This window comes from Phyllostomus hastatus, unplaced genomic scaffold, assembly GCF_019186645.2.
Source record: "Phyllostomus hastatus isolate PE091 unplaced genomic scaffold, TTU_PhHast_1.1 phas_contig_402, whole genome shotgun sequence".
Taxonomy (NCBI): Eukaryota; Metazoa; Chordata; class Mammalia; order Chiroptera; family Phyllostomidae; genus Phyllostomus; species Phyllostomus hastatus.
This window is the reverse complement of record NW_025333873.1, coordinates 4298305-4321304: the sequence shown is the minus strand read 5'-3', so window position 1 is coordinate 4321304 and position 23000 is coordinate 4298305. Positions and strand designations below refer to the sequence as shown.

Here is a 23000-nt window from a genome sequence, read left to right as displayed (position 1 = left end):
ACATTAGAAAATCTAGTGGTGGAATTCTGTTAAGTACTAGATTTAAAGAGAAAAGCTACCTGATTATCTTAATAAATGCTGAAGAATACAAACCTGAAAAATAATCAACACCTATTCACAATTTAAAACACATACATACACACACAAACCTCTTAGCAAATTAGGAACAAATGAAAGGGTAATAAAAAGAATATATTACTACCGACCTATGATACAAAGGTGTAAAAATTATTAAATCCAAATTGGGAAAGCTGCATGAAATCTCTCCTTAAAAGGACATAATGTCTTTTTAAGGCGTTTTCATTGGCTGCCAGAGTTAATGTAGATTATACTTCTGATAAGCAAAGACTAGCATGATTACCTGCTTTAGTGCCTTCTTGCTGTGCTTCTGTGATGGAGAAATGACTTTACCTGCTGGAATGGTGGGCGATGGGCAGGCTGACTGGGGAGAGGATGGCTGTGACAGTCTAGATGATACTGGGGGGGAAAATGACAATGAAAAATCTGTTATTAGAGTTGATATCAAGCACCATTCCTTCCCCAATCATATGCTGCTACCTGTATTAAGAACTGTGACCAAACACTTTTGGGAAGGATCTTCTTTTCGAGTTCTACGGCAAACAGCCTCCCTTTTCAGTTTATTTCCTCAGAAAGCTCTAGTGAAGGATGATAGGATGGGGGAAGGGGTGGGTGTTATTAGTATTCATTACTTTTCATTCTCTAATTTTTCAATAGAATTGAATGAAGAAGCAGGAAGCAGAATATAAACCATTAGTCACCAAATTAGATAAAACTTAGAAAAGACTTTATAGAGCCTGTTGGACAGACAGTGTGTTCTTCAAGTTAATCTAACAACAACATGATATAGTAGAAGAAACCTGGATCGACAGAATAGCTCCCAGTTTCCCTGTCTTTGAAACAAAGAGAATAAGCCCATTCTACCTCAACAACTCTACCATAGCTTTAATACTGATATTCCTGCTAACCGTGTGAGAGGACACTGTAGAATTTCTCTAATGGAAGCAACGTAGGTCAACAAAGTGTAACCACTCTCCGCTTCATTACTAGCTGTTTTATACCCAAGAACTTAGCCAAACCTTATAGTACAAAGGGTGTCAAACTCATTTTCACTGGGGGCCACATCAGCCTCACAGTTGCCTTCAAAGGGCCAAATGTAATTTTAGGACTGTATAAATGGAACTACTCCTTAACAGTTAAATGAGAGCTCAGCACTGCCGCCAGGCAGAAGCAAGGTGGAGGGCCGGATTCAGCCCATGGGCCTTGTGTTTGCCACAGGTGTCTTATACTTATTTGAATTAAGGTCTTCCCCTTTAAGAGCCTATACCTCTTATAATAAAGAACAACTGATCTTCATGTTCTATAAAATTCAACAGTGCATTATTTATGGTAAGAGATAAATTGTTGGTTCAGACCCCTTAATAATAAAATAATCATCACTACTGCTAGTGATGACTTTGAAGAGGACATGTTTACTAATGCCTTCTCCTTTTGTGGTAGTAGGACTGAAAAGGCTTGATAGCAAAATGGCATTCCATGGTATGGACTAAAGAACTTTAAGATAGCAAAAAAAGGATGCTTGTAGGTAGCTACCCTAATATGAAAATGCAGAAGCATGGTTCACTGAAATACACAATTCCGGAACACAGAATTTCAACGGACTCTTAGATGTCCTAAGAAAACAATACACAGTAGATAATACTTGAAGAGGACAAGAACAGACAATATTAAGGTGTCTTGTCTGCATAGCTTTAGCTGTTATCCCAACCATTATGATACAATCTATATATGGGGAAGAACTGACATACAGCAAGTGACATTTTAAAAAGTTCATTGTAACATATCACACAAAAATAAAGTTAGATACTTCTTGAGATGCCTGAGCAATCAGAAATCATATCCTCAGTGCATTCAGATGCTGACCAATTTTTTAAAAAATAACAGCTTCACTGAGATATAATTTATGTATCATACTATTCACCTAACATGTAAAATTCAATGGCTTTTAATATATTTACAAAGCTGTACAACCATCACCAAAATCCATTTTCATTACCCACTAAAAAACCCTGTACAAGTTCACTGGCATTCCCCTTTCCCTAATCTATTTCCCTAGAATTAGGCTAACCTATTTTCTGTCTCTATGCATTTACCTATTCTAAATACATCATATAAATGGGACTGGCTTTTTTCATTTAGCATATTTCAAAGGTTTACCTATGTTACAGCATGTATCAATACTTCACCCCCCCCTTTTTTAATTTATGGTTGTTCAATTACAGTTGTCCCATCTTTTTCCCCCTTGCTCGCCCCCAACCCCTGCCCCCACAGTCAATTGCCCCCACTGTCCATGCCCATCAGTTTTCTATGCGTGTTCCTTTGCTTGACCCTTCCCGTTCTTTCCCTGTTATCTCCCTTCCTCCTTCCCTCTGATCACTGTCAGTTTGTTCTTTATTTCCAAATATCTGGTTGTATTTTGCTCATCTGTCTTGTTGATTAGGTTCCACTTATAGGTGAGATCATATGGTATTTGTCTTTCACCGCCTGGCTTATTTCCCTTAGCATAATGCTCTCCAGTTCCATTCATGCTGATGCCAAGAGCTCCTCCTTTCTGCTGTGTAGTACTCCACTGTGTAAACATTACCACAGTTTTCTGATCCCCTCATTTGCTGATGGGCTCTTTGAATACTATTCCATTGTACACATATGTCATTTTTTGTTCATTAGTTGATGGTCATCAGGTTTATTCCCATTTTTTTTGGCCATTATGAACAATGATATGGACACAAGTTTTCAATCCTCCTGAGTTCATTATCTAAAAGTGGAAATGCTGGGTCTTACTGTAACCCTGTTTAACTTTTTGAGAAACTGTCAAATTATTTACTAAAATGGACAAACTATTTTAACATTCCCACCAGAAATATGTAAGACTTTTAATTTTCCATATCCTTGTCAGCACTTGTTATTGTCTTTTTTATTTCACCATTTTTAAAGGGACATAATAAAGTTTAAGACTACTAATATTTAACTACATTTATTTTGTTTTTAATGGTTTGTATAAATCTGAGAACATACATTCCCTCACCTGCCTCCAATACTGCCTAAAAATAAACAGAAAACAAACTAAAATAAACTCGCCAGATAAGAATTCTACTTTGCAGCCTGGAAAAGAGAGAATAAAATTATCTGTAATTACCACAGCAAATGTTTGGAATACTTCCCCTTAAGGCAAAAGCCCTTTCTAAAGAATTAAAACCATAAACATATCTTGAAGCCAACTGAACTAAATCATAGATACCAGGACTCACCAGTGAAGAACACCTCCCAGGGGTGACTTAATGCCAAGTATTGGTCTCATAACTTCTATGAAACTTAAACATGATTCTAACATTTAAATACTGTATTAAAGGCTAAGAACTACAAACAGCAAACAAGATTTAAACACAAAGATTCATATACTTGTTAAGAAACTCATCTCCTGTAATTCCTTTTAGTGAACAAATACTATCTTCAAAAACACATACTTTTATTAATACGATCAATCTGTGCTAGGTTCATTCGAACAGGTTTTCGGTACACTCTTGTAACTATACTTTAAGGTGACTATAAATAAGTTCTCTTTCTAAATCCCACCAAATGCCTATCCTCTAAAATAACTAAATATAGTTGGATTGCCATCCTTACTGGTATTCTTCTACACAAATAAAAAGATGAAAAAATCCTCACATGTAAATTTTATATACATTAATCTGCATATTGTGGTGATGCTATCTAAATTATATTGATCAGGAAATTTAATTATCTTGCCAAAAGACAAAGCTATTAAGAAGCATAGCCAAGCTTTAACCTTGGTACATTTTCAGAGTAAGTGGCTACTTATAGTTGGCTGAATGGTGGCCACCAAAAAGGCATGTTTATGTCCTAATCCCCAACACCTATATATGTTATTTGGGAAAGGGGTCTTGGCAGATGTAACTAAGTTAAGGATCGTGAGAAGAGAAGATCATCCTGGATCTTCCCAGTGGGCCCTAAATCCCGTGATAAGTATCCTGAGATAACAGAGAAGACAGACACAGAAGAGAAGGCAATGTGAAAATAAGGCAAAGTTGGTCAGTAACCACAGGAACTAGAAACTACAAGGAACAGAATCCTCCCCTTGGAGCTTCTGCAGGGACTTGTAGCCCTGCTAACAACTCAATTTCAGACTTTTGGCCTCTAGAACTGTGAGTAAATAAGTAAAATTCTGTTGTTTTAAGACACCCAGTTTTTGCTAATTTGTTATAGCAGCTTCAGAAAACTAACACTATAGCTAAAACTTACTTTTTTAAAAGTATCATTATCAAATCATAGATGTTTATATAATTTAACTGTTTAAGTCAAAAGCAATCGTGACAAATCTGGCACGCAAATTATCCCCTTTTGGGACAGTGGGAACTCCAAGTTGTAAACTACCTTTGGGACATGGCTCCAGGAGTATTTAACTGCTTCCTTGCAATCTAGCACAAAAGAGTCTCAGGCAAATCTTGCATAATTTTTTTTCTCAGAATTTGATCAACTACTTCTCCAAGAAGCTAATATCTTTTCATTGGAAATGGTAGTAAAATGCCATGCACTATACACACCTGGGGTGCTACCATGCTACTGGGTTACCCCTGGTTCTAGGACTTTTCAATGGCTACAACAAGTCTTTTTTTTTTTTTAAGGAGAAAAATAAATCATGCTCATAACAAACTCAAATTTAGAATTACATGACTGGTATTTAACTTTTCTATCTAGAAATATAGATAGAGTTTATATAGAGTTTATATTTCTTTCACTATTCTTCTTTCCTGATAGTCCTGGGTCTTAAAAAAACATTTTTTGTAATTATTAACTTCCTATTATAGATCCAGTTTCAAAAAACCCATGTTATTAATTGCTGAAAATAAGACTGCTGAATGCAATTTAAGATTTCTTTGTGGACTCTCACAGCTAAGAAATAGTCCACAGTAACTTACCTATGTCATTATGCAACAAATTAGATGTACACTTGAGTTTGCTTTAAGTTGCTTCCTATTTCTGGATAACATTTTTATAATTGTTTTAATTATGTAATGATAGTGGGTTGGCCAAAAAGTCTGATTTTTTGGATTTTTTTTGTGGGTTTTTTTACAGTAAAAAAAAAAGCACATTTTTCATTTTCACCAGTAACTTTGAGTATGTTGGCTAGCTCCTGCATGGTAGAATGTTGCTTGTTCTCAATGTTTCAATTAGATCGCTATCAACTTCAAATGGTCTACCAACCATGGAGCATTGTCCAGCGAGAAATCTCCAGCATGAACTTCACACACAACTTCTGACAGGTTGAGTCAGTCACAGCATCTTCTCCAAACATTGCACTAACGTTTTTTTTTTTTTACATTTCAGTTGCATTTTTATCTTTCTTGAAATAATAAAGCATAATATGGTGAAATGTGTATTTTTTCCGTCTTCAGTATTTAAATGACTACACAAAAACTCACCAATTTTGATTTTTTTTAAATGCACACTGATATGACAGCTATCACAATACAACCTAACAAAATTGTTTCAAAAAGTTGAAAGACAACTAAGTGCTACCACAGCCATCATACAGAAAAAAACAAACTTTTTGGCCAATCCAATATAAAACAAGATACTTTCATGTAAGTCTGGCTACCTTTGTTGTTTACAGCAATTTATTACTTCTCTTCCCCTACTGGAAATCAGTTAATAGTTCTATTTTGATGAAACCATAGTATATATTTTAATACTTTTACTCATTTCTCTTTCTTTGTTTTCATCTTCATCCACAGATATATTTCTTGATTTTAGAAAGGGAGAGAGGAAAGGAGGAAGGGGGGAGAAAGAAACAAACACTAATGTGAGAAACACTGATTGGTTGCCTCTTGTATACACCCCGACCAGTGACTGAACTTGCGACCTTTTGGTATACTGAACCACCCGCTCAGGGCAATTTTTTTTAAGCAAAATATTGTGTGCTATAAACTGTCCACTAACTTTTTAAAATTTAATTAAGATATCCTGGGGAACATCCTACAATATAATGTAGAGATCTTTCATGTTCCTTTTAATAGCTGCATAGAATTCTACTGGGCAGATGTACCATGATTTTCTTTAACTAGACTTTGATATTTTGGTTCTTTCTGGTCGTTTGCTCTCATTACTGCAATATCTTAACCTAAGGTGTTCCTAAATTTGTGGGGAATGCAAATTACTGGACCCTAACCCAGATCTACTGAGTCAGAAACTCTCAGGGCAAGACCCAGGAATCTGCATCATAAGATCTGCAGGTGATTCTGAAGCATGCTCAAGTTTGAGAAGCACTGGTCTTAAGCTATTATGCTATTTTGCATTTTTGACAATGTATCTATGGATTGATTCTTAGAAGTAGGTTTGCTAAGCGAAAGGATAAAAACATGCTTCCAGGAGAATAGAAAGTTTGTTGTTAAACCCTATTCTCAGGTTTTAAAAGGAATTCACATGTTCCCCTTAAGTACCTGGTATCATATTTTACATTTATTACATCTTTTATTTGTTTGGTTGGCATTTACCCCAGAGTATGTTATGAGAAATAAATTCACTTTTATTTTTTGGCTATTCAGTTGTTCCAACGCTTTTGCACATATCTTACAAACGTCATACTTAGACCTTCTGTTGGTGGTGATGTACTTATCACAAATATGCTCTCTTTTCATTGATTATCATCTATATATTGATGGCTGTCTGTTATATGTTAATTGCACTCATTACATCCTGCTACTTTACTAAATTCTCTTCTTTGTCAATTTTTATCTCAGTAGAGATAAAGATTTAAGTTTTTTAGATAATGTGATTATCTGCACACACAGAGGTAGTTTTTCCTTCCCTTGTCACTTTTTTCAGACTACAATCCACTGGAGAATCAGTGGCCCAGGATAAGCCCGGCCCCATCTATCTGATCAATTCATCACTTCTAAGCACTGGCCCAGTGGAAATGGCTCTCTTGAGACCCTGATGTTGCTGCTACCAAGGGGCCTTGCACCCGGAGGATGGTACTTCACAGGAGGAGAGCTTTTCATCTCAGGCTGGTCTGGTGGGGCTGGAGACACAACCCCATCAAATAAGATCAATGTGGAGGCTGGGGGTAGAGGGCAAGGATGCAGGGGGAGACACCCTCACCTTACATACCCCACTTACGCTCACATTCATGCGTCCACTCACACATTCAGCCTGCTTGCACCATCCACATGATACCATGGCACAGCATACAACACCCTCACCCTCCTGTCACTCACTGTTCCAACTGCTTTCTCTTGCTTACTTAGGATGAGATAAATCCCTCTAACATAATGTTAGACAGGCATACCTTAAGTATACTGCAGGTTCAGTTCCAGACCATGGCAATGAAGTGAGTCACACTAATTTTTTGGTTTCCCAGTGCACATAAAAGTTGCTTTACACCATACTGCAGTTTATTAACTGTACAACAGAACCTTTTAAAAAATAATGTACGTACCTTATTTTAAGACACTTTATTCTAAAAAATGCTTACCGTCATCTGAATCTTCAGCGAGCTGTAATCTTTTTGCTGGTGGAGGGTACTGCCTCAGTGTTGACGGCTGCTGACTGATCAGAGCGATGGTTGCTGAAGGCTGGGTGGCTGTGGCAGTTTCTTAAAGTAAGACAACAACGAAGTTTGCTGCATCAATGGACTCTTCCTTTCATGAAAGATTTGTCTGTAGCATGCAATACTGTTTGACAACATTTTACTCACAGAACTTCTTTCAAAATTGGAGTCAATCCTCTCAAACCCTGCCTCTGCTTTATCAACTAAGTTTATGTAATACTCTAAATCTTTTGTGGTCATTTCAACAATCTTCACAGCATCTTCATCAAGAGTAGATTCCATCTCAAAAAAATACTTTCTTTGCTTAGGCATAGACGCAACTCCTCATCCATTCAAGTGTTATCATGAGATTGCAGCAGTTCCATCACATCTTCAGGCCACTCTTCTAATGCTAGCTCTCTTGCTCTTTCCACCACATCTGCAGTTACTTCTTCCACTGAGGTCTTGAACCCCCAACGTAATACAGGAGGGTTGAAATCAACTTCTTCAAACGCCTGTAAATGTTGAAATTTTGACCTCTTCCCATATTATCACAAATGTTCTTAATAGTATCTAGAATGGTGAATCCTTTCCAGAAGATACTCTGTTTACTTTGCCCAGATCCATCAGAGGAATCACTATCTAGGTCAGCTATAATTCTATGAAAAATGTATTTCTTAAATAAGACTTGAAAGTCAACACCATTCCTTAATCCATGGGCTGCAGAAAAGATGCTGTTAGCAGGCATGAACCACTTATCTCATTACAAATCTCCATCAGAGTGCCTGATCAGGTGTATTGTCAATGAGCAGTCACAGAGTGAAAGGAATCTTTTACTAAGCAGCAGGTCTCAACAGTGGGCTTAAAACATTCAATAAACTATGCTGTAAACAGATATGTCATCATCGGGCTTAGTTGTTCCATTTACAGAGCACAGGCAGGGCAGATTTAGTATACTTCTTAAGGGCCCTAGGATTTTCAAAATGATAAATGAGCACTGGCTTCAACTTAAAGTCACCAGCTGCATCAGCCCCTAACAAGAGAGTCAGCCTATGCATTAAAGCCAGGCAATGCCTTCTCTCTAGCTACGCAAGTCCCAGACAGCATCTTCTTTCAATAGAAGGCTGTTTTGTCAACATTGAAAATCTGTTGTTTAGTGTAGCCACTTTCATTAACTATGTTACCTAGATTTTCTGGATAACTTGCCATCACTTCTATTGTGCATCAGCACATGCTGCTTCACCTTATACTTTTTTGTTTCTTTTCTGCTAGACTGCTTCTTTTCTATAACGCCATGAACCAACCTCTGCTAGCTTCAAACATTTTTTCTTGAGCTTCTTCACCTCTCTTAGGCTTCACAGAACTGTAGAGCCTTGCTTTGGATTGGGCTTTGGCTTAAGAAAGTGTTATGTCTGGTTTGATCTTCCATCTACACTACTGTAACTTTTATATCTGAAATAAGGCCGTTCTACACTCTTATCATCTGTGTGTTCACTAGAATAGCACTTTTAATTTCCTTCACAAACTTCTCCTTTGCATTCACAAATTTGCCTTCAAGTGTTTGATGCAAGAGACCTAGCTTTTGGCCTATCTTGGCTTTGGACATGTCTTCTTTACTAAGCTTAATATTTTTAGTTTTTTATTTAAAGTGAGAGAAGTGAGGCTCTTCATTTGAACATTTAAAGGTCGATGTATGGTTATTTATTGGCCTAATTTAAATATCACTGTATCTCAGGAAACAGGGAGGCTCAAAAAGAGGAAAGAGATGGAGAATGGCCAGTTGGGGGAGCAATAAGAACACACACAACATTTATCAGTTAAATTCACCATCTTAAATGGACATAGTCTGTGGTGCTTTAAAACGTTACAATAGTAACGTCACAGATTAACACAACAAATATAACAACAAAAATGTCTGAAATATCTTCAGAATCACCAAAATGTGACAGAGAGCAAATGCTGTTGGAAAAACGGCACCGACAGACTTATGCAATGCAGGGTTGTCACAAACATTCCACTTGCTTTAAAAAAAAAAAAAAAGATCTGTGAAGGACAATAGAGTGAAACACATAAATGAGGTGTAAGAGAATTGAGAGAGTAGAATGGAAATGAATTCTTTCATCATCTGTATACCAATGATTAGAACTAAACTAAACTGCCCTGACTGGTGTGGCTCAGTGGGTTGGGTGTCATCTTGCAAACCAAAAGCAGTTTGACTCCCAGTTAGAGCACATGGGGTTGCGGGCCAGGTCCCTCCCTAGTTGGGAGGGTGTGAGAGGCAACAGATCAATGTTTCTCTCCTTCTCCTCCCCCTTCCCTTCTCTCTAAAAATAAGTAAAAATCTTTAAATTTAAAAAAAAAAACACTATTGAGTAGAAAAACAAATCAAAGCAGCTCATATATAACTCAGATAACTAAATGGATAAGAGGATAAAACAAATAGAAAAAGTCAATAGACATAAATCTTGTTCCTCTTAGTATGTAGCTATGAAAATGTGAGTCAGCCATGTTGTCATTCTCTGATTCATATTACATATCTTAATTTTCCTAAGAAATTACTTTATGTACACCTACAACCTATAAATAATGGAGACTAAAACTAAAGGGTAACATAACAGTCTGATCCCAACTTCTTTCCTCTTTTTTCTTTCCTACAAATCCCCCCTTCCAATCAAACTTTTCCCCTATGGTTTCCTAGAAACAGTGCATACACACTTACACCTTCTGGTCTTTAAATACATTCTCCCTTCATGATATGTCCTGTCTTCACTAGAGGTTACACTCTCAGGGGAAACAGAGCATATTAAAGTTTTCTATTATCTCACACAATACTTGCTAACCCAGGTAAAGTTTACTATCTTCTCTAATTCTGCCATAATATGATAAATATGAAAATGTCACTTCTTACTTGCTACTATCTGCTTATTTTTCTATACATTTGGATACAGATGGAACCCACATCATTTCAAATTGGTTTCCCAAATACCTGGCAAATGGTACATAATGGAAAAAGGCTAGTAGAGCAAATATTTTAAACAGAGATGTTTCTTTGATTTTGTAAATAAATAATGGCCTAAACACTTCTCAAGAATATATCCTGATCTACCAGTCCTCCAATATGAACTGCTCTACAGATTAAAAAGCACTCACTGAACAACATATTAGTATCTGATTGGAAACAAAAATGCCTGCTTTCATATAAACATATAGCCAAAACAAAACATTAACAAATTCTGGTCAGAAGATCAGCAACTATTTATTGTTTGATTTTAAAAAACAAAGAAGGTCATCCCAAAAAACAAAGAGCAACCTAGTCAAGAAAACTTTTAAAAGTTTAAAATTTGTTGCTCATTAAAGACAGTACTGCATAATTTACTAAAGTAGTTGCTGAGTGTTTCTGTTGCTGGATATTTCTGTACACCCACTGAGTCTATGTTCACAAAATACTTTATAGCATGGAGAATTTCTCATTTCAATGGATGGTTATTATATTGAACAAGGTCAATAAAATATGGAGTATGCATATTAAATACATTTGAATTTAAAGCTTTAGTAAATAATCATTGACAATAATTTATCTTCTCCTGAAAACATTCAATAGGCCCCTCTGAAATATTAAAGAGATTATCAGAAATAATAAAGCAGTAATATCAAAATTAAAACCTAACTTTACATAGCTGAAGGATTAATAGCAGAAACAGTGATAACAATTGAAGTTTCCAAAATTGTGTTTATCTTTAGAAACAGTAACCCTTCTCTAAAAGGAGAGATCTTATTTTCACAATAGTCTTTCTTTAGAGGAATTTCCTTTCCAGAAGTAACAGGCTTTAGTTCTAGGCCCCTTCTCCCCACAGCAACAAGTATAATCCACTCCAAACTGTGCAGACTGTGGCTCCTGATGATATTCAAACAGTCCCATAATCAAAGATGGAGAGGCAATACCTGAACACCTTCCCTTGCTTCTGGGTGCCCTGACTATCCAAGTCTTAACATTAACAGTGTTGTCATCTATAATAACTGACAGAGCTAAAACCTCAAACTCAGCCACCACCGCCCAGAGGAGAAATAGAACATCTCTCCCAAACGTCTCTCCCCACATAAGGTAACTTTGCCCACAGGAGTTTTTCTCCCCAGTGTACTTTATAAAGGAGACATTTCTATACATAATCATCCCCATTCAGTAACTTAACACATATAAAATGATGTTAGAGGGCAGGGAGCTCTATGGTATTCTAACTGCAAACACAGTGTGTATCAAATTCCTGATTTAAAGTAGCTCTGAACAAGCAGTAAAATTAACATTAGGTCATGCTCCTGGAAAGAATTAGTAATTCCTTGTAGGTGAAAAGGCATATTTCATATAATTAATTTTTTTCTTAAGACATTTTAAAAGTAGAACAAAATCAAACTAACTTTATCAGAAGATAAAAATAATACTTCTGAAGTTGCTTCATACTGTAATATTTGAAAAAAGACTTACATAGCTATGATCCTACCAAAAAAGCAACAGAAAAAAAATGAATTTTAATCATTTTTCTGGCATTCCACCTTACCTTGGCTTGGAATTCCATAAAACTCTTCTCTGAACATTGCTTCCTGTCTGAAAATTAGTTACCAAAACTACAAGCTTCTAAGTTCTTCCACTTTCCATGGAAATCAATAAACTAGTTTTAATACTGGGCTGAATTTCAAAGCTCTGTTCTCTATTCCTATTTGGCTGAAAGGTACACTTCTATCAAGAGTGTTTCTATCGATTTTCAACCAGAAGTATCAGTTTTGCTGTCAGAGCTCTTTATTTTTGTACATAAAAGGAAGTGGGTTTTGATACTATCTCTATGTTCTTCCTGTCTTACAATGCATTTGAAATAAAGTGATGTCAGATTGAGAGTAAAAACCCTAAATAAGAAAAAGGATAGGTACAATTAGTTTGCTTTACCTTTATTAACAACTGCAACTGATTAGTACTGATCTGCTGCATACTGCTATTACCACTGCTAACTACAAGTTTTCCACTTTAATTTGCACTGGACTACAAAAACATTCATAAATCTATAATACATACCTAAAAATGTACATATATATGCCATATGTATGACCCATAAATGAGAGACTAAATCATTCTTCATCGTTAACAACTCAGCATTTATTCAGTTCTTAAGAATATCGGAGCTGCTACAGTAAACATGACTTCCATACAATGTCATGTGCACCTCTCATCTCCACCTTCCAAACCACCACACAGCCCATTCTACTCTCAGTTCCACAGACTACTCGCAATCAGAAAAGATCTTGATGGAACATTTCATTGTAATACTGGTAAATATTCAATTTTGTGACAATTTCTAGAAAAGGAGGGAATGAAAGGCAGTTCCACACAATTTACTTATTTTAAAATTTATTAGTTATTAATAAGTTTGATTTTGCTAACTTAGCTGTTAGTATCTTCTATTAATACGCTGAGTACTGGGCAAGGTTATGCCATTTTAATCAACCTCATAAACTACTGACAATGGGGTTCTATTATTATTTCTTAGATCCTCCTGTAGCATAATACATTTAAATTCTCAGAGACAGACTTTAACAACACCGCAACAGCCACTACTCATAACAGCTAATGCAGCATATGTGGCTATTGAAAAGTCAAGACCTCCAAGACCGTGATTTTGCTTTCGGTTTATTAGTCTGGCCTTCTTTAATACTGATTTCCATTTCCAGCCACACTCAGACATGAAGAATCTTGCTAACTGTTTCTCCAGCCTGATGACTTGGCTGGCTTCCTATTCTCAGATCAACAATTTCCAAACTTAAAAAGAAAAGTTGAAACTGGAGGCACAGAAGAGACAGAGCTTTTAAAATGGTCAGCTCTACCCTTCCAAAAAAGGTCCTTAATGTGTAAAGAATATAGGCCTGGACCATACCTCCTTTCACTATTGACAGAGATCACTTTCAGGATATATTTATCAGAATACTGATCATAAGTCCTGGCTCTGTCCCTACTTTATTCCATTCAGTCCCAACATTTGAGGTCTGGGTTGCTCTCCAAGTGGTTTTGTTCTTAAAGATAAGATCCTCACAACCACAAAATCTGCCCAAACTGCGCAGGTAGTAGCTATACCAGAGAACCCAGATGATGCACCAATTATCTCAATTCTCTCCAGGAGTAGCACACACATTAACACAGGGATGATAATAAGACTGCTTCTCTGATAGTTCTAAAGGCACTTAAAATTAATGAGTCAAGTATTCCAAAAAACATAACTCTAATTTCAGATCCAAAGACAGCTCACCAAAAACTCAAACCCAAGCGAGTTTCCAAACTAGGGAACCTCTTGGATGTCTATTTTGCTCTGGAAAATCAGATCAGAGTAAAAGAAGCCCTTGTGAAGGAAGGAAGTATAATGAGTTGGATTAAAATCTGCCTTGCCATGTACAGCTTAAGTCACTAATATTTTGGTAAAAACAATTTGCTTTCTTTAAGGCTCTGACAAGAAGCTACAGATGATTTGCAAGAATAAATAATAAAATGTATTCTTAAGTGAAAAATCCAACCCAGGAAAGCTGTAGCAATGAAGACACTATTCCTTAAGGAAAAGTGTTTTTGGTAAGCTGTGAAGCAAGGGATGAAAGCGAAGACAAGCAGACTACATTTAGTCTTTGCTAGAAGAAATGAAAAGCATTCTTTTCCTAGTAAGCAGAGAGTTGTTAAGAGTAGTAAGTGCTCAAATTTTAGAAGAAAGGATTAAAAGGGCAAATAAAATCAGAGCATCTTAAAAAGGGCTATAAAAGACCAACGGCTGAAAACAAACCCAGGTAAAACCCAGAGCTGTGTTGTCCAATGTGGTAGCCACTGGCCACAAGTGACTACTGAAATTTAAGTTAAAACAAAATTTAAATCCAGTTCTTTGGTCACACTTGCCATATTTCAAGTGCTCAGTAGACACATGTAGCTAGTGGCTACTTTGTTGGGCTTGACAGCACAGATATAGAACTCTCCATGACTGCAGGAAATTCTACTGGGCAGTAGTGATCAAAAGGGTAAGGGAAGGAGACTAACTGACCTGGGGTCCAAAAAAAGAACTACTACTAACAAGGGCATTTATCCTATAGCATTCAGTACTTTATTGGGGGATTGGGGAGATTTACCTTTCCTTTTCCACCTGTTCTTTTTTCCCTCCTTGTTGCTGCCACCGTCACTGCTGCTGCTGCTGTGCTCAGAACTCTGGGAATCTGACTGACCATCACTGCTTTCTTCTGAACCTTCTGATAGTTCTTTTACCCCATCCGGCACATCTTTCTGAAAATGTAGGCATCCAATTAGGATTAGTCATTATCAATTTGGCAAAGAGAATTAAGTCTCTGATATGTACTGTTGCAACTAACTGTGCAGATTAATTTAGTATTATAGGACTCAGCGGCAGAATCAGCAATATTTTCTAAATCCCTGTCATCTCTCTACTTTGGGTCAAATTAACAATTGTATACAGGCACAACACAGAGACTTAAACTAGACAAAAACTGGTATAAGTCAGGTAAATTATTTTATGCTCAAGATTTTAAAACTAATAAAAATTTTGTCAAATGTGTGTACATTCATCATCCATGTAATATGTGTACAATATATATGTCTGTGTTTGTATGTATATTAGTACTATTCTGTATTATAAATTCAATTATGGGTAGCAAAAGATAGTCCATGAATGTAACTGGTTATTGAATGTTGGTTAGTAACTAGCAAGAATCAAATACAAAAGAAATCTTTTTTTTTTTTAATCATATGACTCTGGTTTCTGCACTGGATTGTGAGAATGTCAGTCAGAAAGGATACCTGTGTCAGCACAGTACGTGAGAGATGTAACAAGATAGTTATAAGATAAAAAACTAGGAAATTAAAACTTTCTGTGTTTGAATTCTGGCTTTATACTCTCCTAACTGTGTAGACTTCAGCAAAGTCTTAACCTCTCATGCCTCTGTTTCCCAGTCTTTAAGACAGGCACACAAATACCCACCTTAAAGGATCACTCTGAAATTAAATGAGTTACTAAATGGAAAACAGTGCCTGGCAAATGGTAAGATCTCAGTAAACATTATATACTATGTATTTATGTAGTATATAAAAATATACACATATAAATAATAAATGTTATTTCTAAGTTACAAAATTTCAGATGTTTTTTCCTCTTGACACATTTTTATTTTATTAATAAATTAATTTTCTAATAAGATAAAAATAATTCTGGCATAGGACCCCCCCTACCTGTAATTGGCATTCATACCACAGGTAAATAGTAACTCTGATCTAGTAAAGAGCTGTCCTTGTCCACTTAATGTTTATATCCTAGTGCCATTTCTTATGCTATGCACTTTATTCAAATGCTCATCTCATGTTTTTATATTCTTTCCTTTAAAATGCAGGACACTTTATATAGAGTTAGTTGCTAGCCATATCTCTTGACCGGCAGGTTCACTTTAGATACAAATATAACTTCTTATCTTAAACCTGTGATCCCTCCAAGATCAACTGCTCATGCCCCAAATTTTGCAATCATTGTATCCCTTCTTTCACCCACTCCATTTAGTGCATATTTTATTTCTCTAATGTCCTTTGCCTCCATCTCTTTTACTACCTCTGTATTTCACGACAATTATCTTTTTCAAACAACCATAGCTATGCTCCTGAATACTCATTCTCATTCTCCCCCACCCCCTTGTCTCACACATACACACTCTCTCTCACTGCTCACTCAGGTTTTCAAAAGCTCAAAAGTTTGGTGTTTACCTAACATGTATCCCACCCCTGACTCCTTATCACACTAGCCCACACACAGATTATGGTCTACCCATTCCAATTTACTCGACAAAAAAATCCATTCTACCTGTGCCTTTGCTTAAGCTCTTCCCTTGTCCTGGAAGGCCCTCTTCACATTACTTACTGCCAAAGTGTAACTCAAATCTTACAAGTTTAAAGAAAACAGAAATAGCGCTGGCTGTTGTGGCTCAATTGGTTAGTGTAGAGCATCATCTCATAACCGAAAGGTTGCAGGTTCAATTTCTGGTCAGGGCACATGCCTAGGTTGAGGGACTGATCCCTGGTCCAGCCACATACGGGAGGCAACCAATAGATGTTTCTCTCTCACATTGATGTCTATCTCTCCACCTTCCTCTCTCTCTAAAAATCCTCAAGTGAGAATTAAAAAAATAAAATAAAAATAAATAAATAAAAAGAAAAAACAAAAACTTTCTAGATCCCTTTATTCAATCTTTCTCTGTGCCATCACAGTTCTTTACAGTACAGTACTTCACATCACAGTAAGTTTTATCAATGTGCATTTATTTCAAGAACTATGCAACCTTCAAGAGCTCAGGGACCACCATGTACCCTTCTTACAGTCTCATGCAGGGGTGTCCAACCCATGGCCTAGCGGCCACATGCGGCCCAGGCTGGCTATAAATGTGGCCCAACACAAAATTGTAAATTTAAGTACTTAAAACCTTTTTTTTTTTTGGCTCATCAGTTTTCATTAGTTTTTGTATTTAATGTGTGGCCCAAGACGAAAACTCTCCTTCCATGTGGCCCAGAGATGCCAAAAGGTTGGACACTCCTGACAGTGTCCAGCATGGAGTATCCATTTCATAAACGTTACTAACAACACACAAAGCCTAGAACAGCTCAAGCCTAAAAGAAAAGCAGAAAACTCCATGTGGGAGTAGAGTCCTATAATCCCAGGAAGTTTAATAAAGTGTAGAAAAAGGAGGCATTACAGGTAAATTAGTTCTTTTTAATGTTAGTGGGCTACATACAACCACTGAGCATAATGATGACTACAGCTCAAAGCTAAAAAGGTTTAGAGGGGACAGTCCCACATAAACATAGTCGTAGTCATACATACTAAGCATTAATCTCCTATTTAATTTCCTTCGGACACAACCCCTCTTATCAATTCATCTGGCTTGAGCAGGCTTAACACCAACCTCACATCACGGGTAACCATGAACCTAAGAGTGGCCACAAGAGGATCAAAACATTTGGCAACAGCAGTCATTCGGGTATAGACACATAGGCCAAGGCAAACTAATTAACCCAAATCGAAACAAACTGAAGGCTCCTGCTTTAGTTCCTTAGACTCTTTCCTCTCCACACGTACAGCTTGCAGGGTGGGGGTTGGGTGTGAAGTCATGTACAATGAGGAGAGTGAGAGCCTGCCTGAGAATGAAGCCAAAAGAAAAGTGGAGAGACCTGATAACATCCCCATTATCAATTGTTACCAAACCCTGAAACATCTTTGCGCTTCTGAATCAAGGCTGAGTTTCTCTGGAATTTTCAGTTACCTGAATTAATAAATTGTTTTAGCCCTGGCTGGTGTAGCTCAGTGGACTGAGCGTGAGACTGTGAACCAAAGGATCTCCAGTTTGATTCCCAGTCAGCGCACTTGCCTGGGTTGCAGGCCAGGTCCCCAGTGAGGGACAAGTGGGGGGCAGCCACACACTGATGTTTTTCTCCCTGTCTCTTTCCTTTCCCCTCTCTCTAAAAATAAATAAAAATCTTTTTAAAAAATTGTTTTACTCAAGCTCATTTGTATTGGTTTTCCTGTTTGTAACTGAAAGGACCCTAATAAGTCAAGGCCCCTTCTCGGTGTAGGAATTTAAAAATTAGCAAGCCTGCTATGGTACAAAGAACATGGGCTTGGGAATTCAGTCAGATCTAGGTTCTGATTCTGATACTACTTGGCCAAAATTGGGCAGAAAAATTCAATCTTCTGAATTTTGGCTTTCTCCATTATAAAAAGGGAACAGTAACTATAACTCTGAATTGTAATGGAGAATCAAATGAGAGGGTATATAGAGCATCAAGGCTGTAAGTCCACCATAATTATTCAAATGTTATGGCCCTTGAAAAAAATTACTGAAAGTCATTTTCATTTCGTCCTCATAAGATAATATTAGAAACAATAAAAAATAAATGTACTTCTAGTCTACAGATGGTTATAGATTACTATATATCAGATACAGGGTTGAAAATATTAGTTCTGGAAATATGCTCTTCAAGAACACTGTCCTCTATGATACAAATATTATTTATATGTAGTCACTTCATGACCTACTTTCAAATGACTTCCTAACAAAAATATTTACCTTCAAAGTATAGACTCCCATTCTACCCGGAACCTTATAGAAGATGCCCTCTTCACCTCGAGAGTTTGTGTGCAGCATTGCATTCAGGCATGCAAGAGGGGAAGTCCCACTGCAAAGACAAACAAAAGAAAAACAATGATTAGCTTCTGTCTCTGAATATCCAATGTAATGGTGACTTAAGATAAAACTAACTTATCAACACTCAATTGACATAAACACATTTTGTAAACTATAAATTATAAAGTCTATCAATCTACAGAGAGGCTGCCATGGAGAACATGGATTTAGAATTCATGCTTATGTATCTAAAGAAAAAAATTATTTAATTTTCTTAATCCTCATCCAGTATCTAACATTGAAGCCAAGAAAAACATCTCATAGAAGTAACACAAATGCCCTGGCTGGTGTAGCTCAATCAGTAAGGGCTGCAAAGCAAGGGCTGCAAAGCAAGGGTCAGAGGTTTGATTCCCAGTCAGATCACATGCCTAGGGTGCAGGCCAGGTCCCCAGTGGGGGGCATGTGAGAGGCAACCACACACTGATGTTTCTCTCCCTCTCTTTCTCCTTCCCTTCCCCTCTCTCTATAAATAATTTTTTTAAAAAGTATCACAAATGTAATATGAAAAGATTCTATTTCACTTAAAATTTTGTCAATTATGCCTTCACGAAGCTGAATTATTTTTAAAAGACACTATATTCATTTAGAAGAGGCTTTAAATGTCCAGAAGTAGAACTTGACATACAGCTGTGGGTGTACAACATGAGTCCGTATTTGTATAAATTGTGCTGACCTCTTGTATTTAGACCTATTATGAGGTCACTGAAAAGTAAGTTTTGGAATAATTATTTATCTTCTCTCTAACAACATGGGTAAATGTTTCCTAATTATAATGCATTTACCATATTTTCTCGAGTTTTATATATATATAAAATTATCTGTAAAAACATAAATATATTATTTTCCTTTCTAATTGTAATCAGATTTCATTTTCCTCTTGTACTTAATAAAATAAGGCTGCTAGAGCAGACTGCTACATATCTTGGGTATAACTAAAGATTATGGTTATCTGTGGGGGCAGAGCAGGCCATGGGTCCATTGTCTTTTGATACTATGAAAGTGCTCAGGGTCAAAAACTAGAAAGAAGCCCTGGCTGGTGTGGCTCAGTGGACTGAATGCCGTCCTGAAAATCCTGAGAACCAAAAGGTTGAGGGTTCAATTCCCAGTTAGGGCACATGCCTAGGTTGTGGGTTGGGTCCCCAGTTGGGGGCGTGCAGGAGACAACCGATCGATGTATCTCTCATACATCAACGTTTCTCTCCCTTTCTTCCTCCCTTCCTCTCTCTCTAAAAATAAATAAAATCTTTAAAAAAAACAAACAAACCTACAAAGAAGATGGTGGACAACAAAGAAAAGAAAGAAAAATCTTTTGCTGAAGAAAGTTCCAGGCTAATTACTTCATAGTTATGTGTTTCTAATTTGGTTATTTCCACATGAAAAATACATATAATTCTAGTCAGAATCCCAAAATTTATATCAAATAAACATATAAAAATTACCAAGAAGTATCTGGGGGAAAAATAATGGGAGAACTGCTTAAGGAGATATTAAAATACACTGTAAGCCAGTATTATATTGAAGTGATATACTTCTGGGACAGCATAAATAAGCAAATGAGCACTCTTATATACTGTTAGTGAAACAAAAGAGAAAATGCAGAAACGGCCCATAATAAATGTAAAGGCACTATTTCTGTGTAGTGGGAAGAATACAGATGGCATCATGACACAGTCACTTATGGTCATCTGTTCCCTCCTCTTCTGCAGAGAGTACCTAAAATTTCCTGTGAAACCTTAGCCCCCTCCCACTCTAACATGGTTGAGACAGAATCCCACGCTCATCACAGGTGTAAATCCAAACTGTTAAACTAGCATTTCCTGGTTGAAATCCCAGTAAGCATTTCTGTGTGCAACTCCCCACATCACAGTGACAGATTCAGGAACAGAAACATGACTTAATCCAGGCCAACAATCAAAGTGCTTTTTGTCTTTTTGTAGGGCATTTGGGAAAGGAAACTTTCTTTCCAGGGAAGCTTCAGAAAGAGACCCTTTGTCCTCCCCTGAGTAGTAAAAAGAAGTAATGCCTAAAACTTTCATAGTCATCATGTGACCACAGGAATTATCTGGAATTGGGGTGGAACAACACAAAAGACAGATAGATGAACACCTAGGTAAGGGTCACAGAAAAAATTTCAACATCTAAAAAGACAGAACTACAACCATTTTTTTTTTAGCAGTATTACTTTTGCACTGTACCAAGCCTTGCCTGAAGCCAGTCTTATCTTGGAATTTTGTTAAGGTTTTAAGTCACAAGAACTGAGTCTTAAATAAAATCATTTATTTAATAAGTAGTGTTGGCTATCATGTTGTACATCTGGGGAAAATAATTCCCACAATATATTAAAAAACATATACCAAATGGATTAAAGGCCAAAATGTAAAAAGTAAAAGGCATTAAAAGACACAGAATACAGGATTCAGAAATATTTCTACAGAAGACAGGATACTTAAAAACCACAGAAGAGAAACATACTGACTAAATAAAAATAAAAACTTCTATACAGGGCCTTAACTGGGGTGGCTTAGTGGGCTGCACGTCAACCCATGGACTGATAGGTCACTGGTTCAACTCCCAGTCAGGGCATATGCCTGGGTTGCAGGTCAGGTCCCAGGTTGGAAGCATGCAAGGGGCAGGTGATCTACATTTCTCTTGCACATGGATGTTTCTCTCCTTTTCTCTCTCCTTTCCCCTCTCTCTAAAAGTAATAAAATCTTTTAAAAAATTTCTATACAGGGAAAAATATAATAAACAAAACTTAGAAAGTATACAAAGCTGAAATGTGTTAACTGCAAAACAAATGGCAGACAAAAAAATTAATAATCCTAAGAGAGTTTCTTTTAGAAAAAGACAACAAAGTAGGAAAAAAAACAGATAAAAGGATAGGAACAAATGATCATAAAATGCAATGCAAATGGCCAACAGATTACACAGAAAGAAGCCCAAACTTAATAGTGGTCAAAGGAAAACAAATTAAATGAAGATACCATTGGTCAGACTTGGAGAAATCAAATGAATTCATCTTAGCACTATTGTACTATATTTATATGTTACCACTAGGGGAAACTGGGTAAGGTATACATGAGACTACAATTATAATTTCATATGAGCCAATTATTACTTTAACATTTTAAAAAAGTGAATTCATAAAACCCATTGCTGGTAAGGTTAGGGGCACTCTATATTATAGACTGTTGGTGGGATTGGACATATACATAAGAATTAACTACAGTAGTATTAAAGTGTCAAAGGAATGAAAATGACCTCAAAGTCCATTAATAAGGGTATGGCTGACCATATTTTAGTAAAGTAACCAACAGGCTATAAATAATAGTTACATTAACATTAAGAAGAGTGTTAATTCCAGAAAGTATTCTGTTTAGCCCTAACAACAATACTTAGAGTAAAACAAAATTATTACACCATTTTTACAAAAACATAAAACTAATTTATACAGGTGTTAGGTAAAACATTCATGATCATGAAATTAATAAATGGTGAAGCCGTTAGAAGAAAACAAAAGCAGAACAGGAAAAGACCACTTAAAAAGAACATATAACCAAGTGAAAAGACATTATAATCTGGTAAAAGTTTGCCCCAACTAATGGCATTCAATTTCAATATTAAGCATCTACCCTGTTTATGCCAATACACTGAGATTTGTGGCTCCAAAACAGAAAGCCTTCTTAGCTTATAGTCTAAAAGGGAAGACAGACAAGGAAATAACCACAGCACACTGCAATGTAATCAGTGCTATTCATACAGGCACTGACCTAAAACAATGAGGACCAAATGTTTCAGACATAAAAACCTTTTGGATTTTAGAAAGGTAACACGGTATGACGTATGTGATGTAATATCACCAGAGAGATTAGGGCAGCACCCCGTAAGCACACAGTGAAGCAAATGAATAGTCATACTAAGTGGGATATACAAAGATTACATACAGTTTTCTTGTCAGTTCAAGAGAAGGGTGTCAAATGAGTTTCAGTAACAAATATATGGGGGAAAAAACTTTTTCAAGCATTTTGAATTTGGGAATTATGGAATAGAGACTGCAGACATGTATAAATAAAGTGCTTTGTATCAAAGGGAAACAAACAAATCAGGTGTAGGGTTCACTACCTAGAAC

The 23000-nt window shown here is 36.5% G+C and overlaps 1 protein-coding gene and 1 non-coding gene across 6 annotated transcripts in view; both read right to left on the bottom strand.

Moving 5' to 3' along the window:
* ASXL2 (ASXL transcriptional regulator 2) overlaps positions 1 to 23000 on the bottom strand; it is a 116480-nt gene that overhangs the window by 37917 nt on the left and 55563 nt on the right. For 4 of the 5 annotated variants that reach the window (XM_045844636.1, XM_045844637.1, XM_045844638.1 and 1 more), the window contains 4 exons: positions 18755 to 18863; positions 14768 to 14918; positions 7571 to 7690; positions 362 to 477 (listed from right to left, as the gene is read on the bottom strand). In XM_045844636.1, coding sequence (XP_045700592.1) covers positions 362 to 477; positions 7571 to 7690; positions 14768 to 14918; positions 18755 to 18863 — 496 coding nt within the window. The remainder of the gene's footprint in view (positions 1 to 361; positions 478 to 7570; positions 7691 to 14767; positions 14919 to 18754; positions 18864 to 23000) is intronic. The other variant, XM_045844635.1, reaches the window with a different exon arrangement.
* Positions 6918 to 7325, bottom strand: LOC123822636. Its single transcript, XR_006786393.1, has one exon. It is a non-coding gene; the product is annotated as a small Cajal body-specific RNA 2 (non-coding RNA).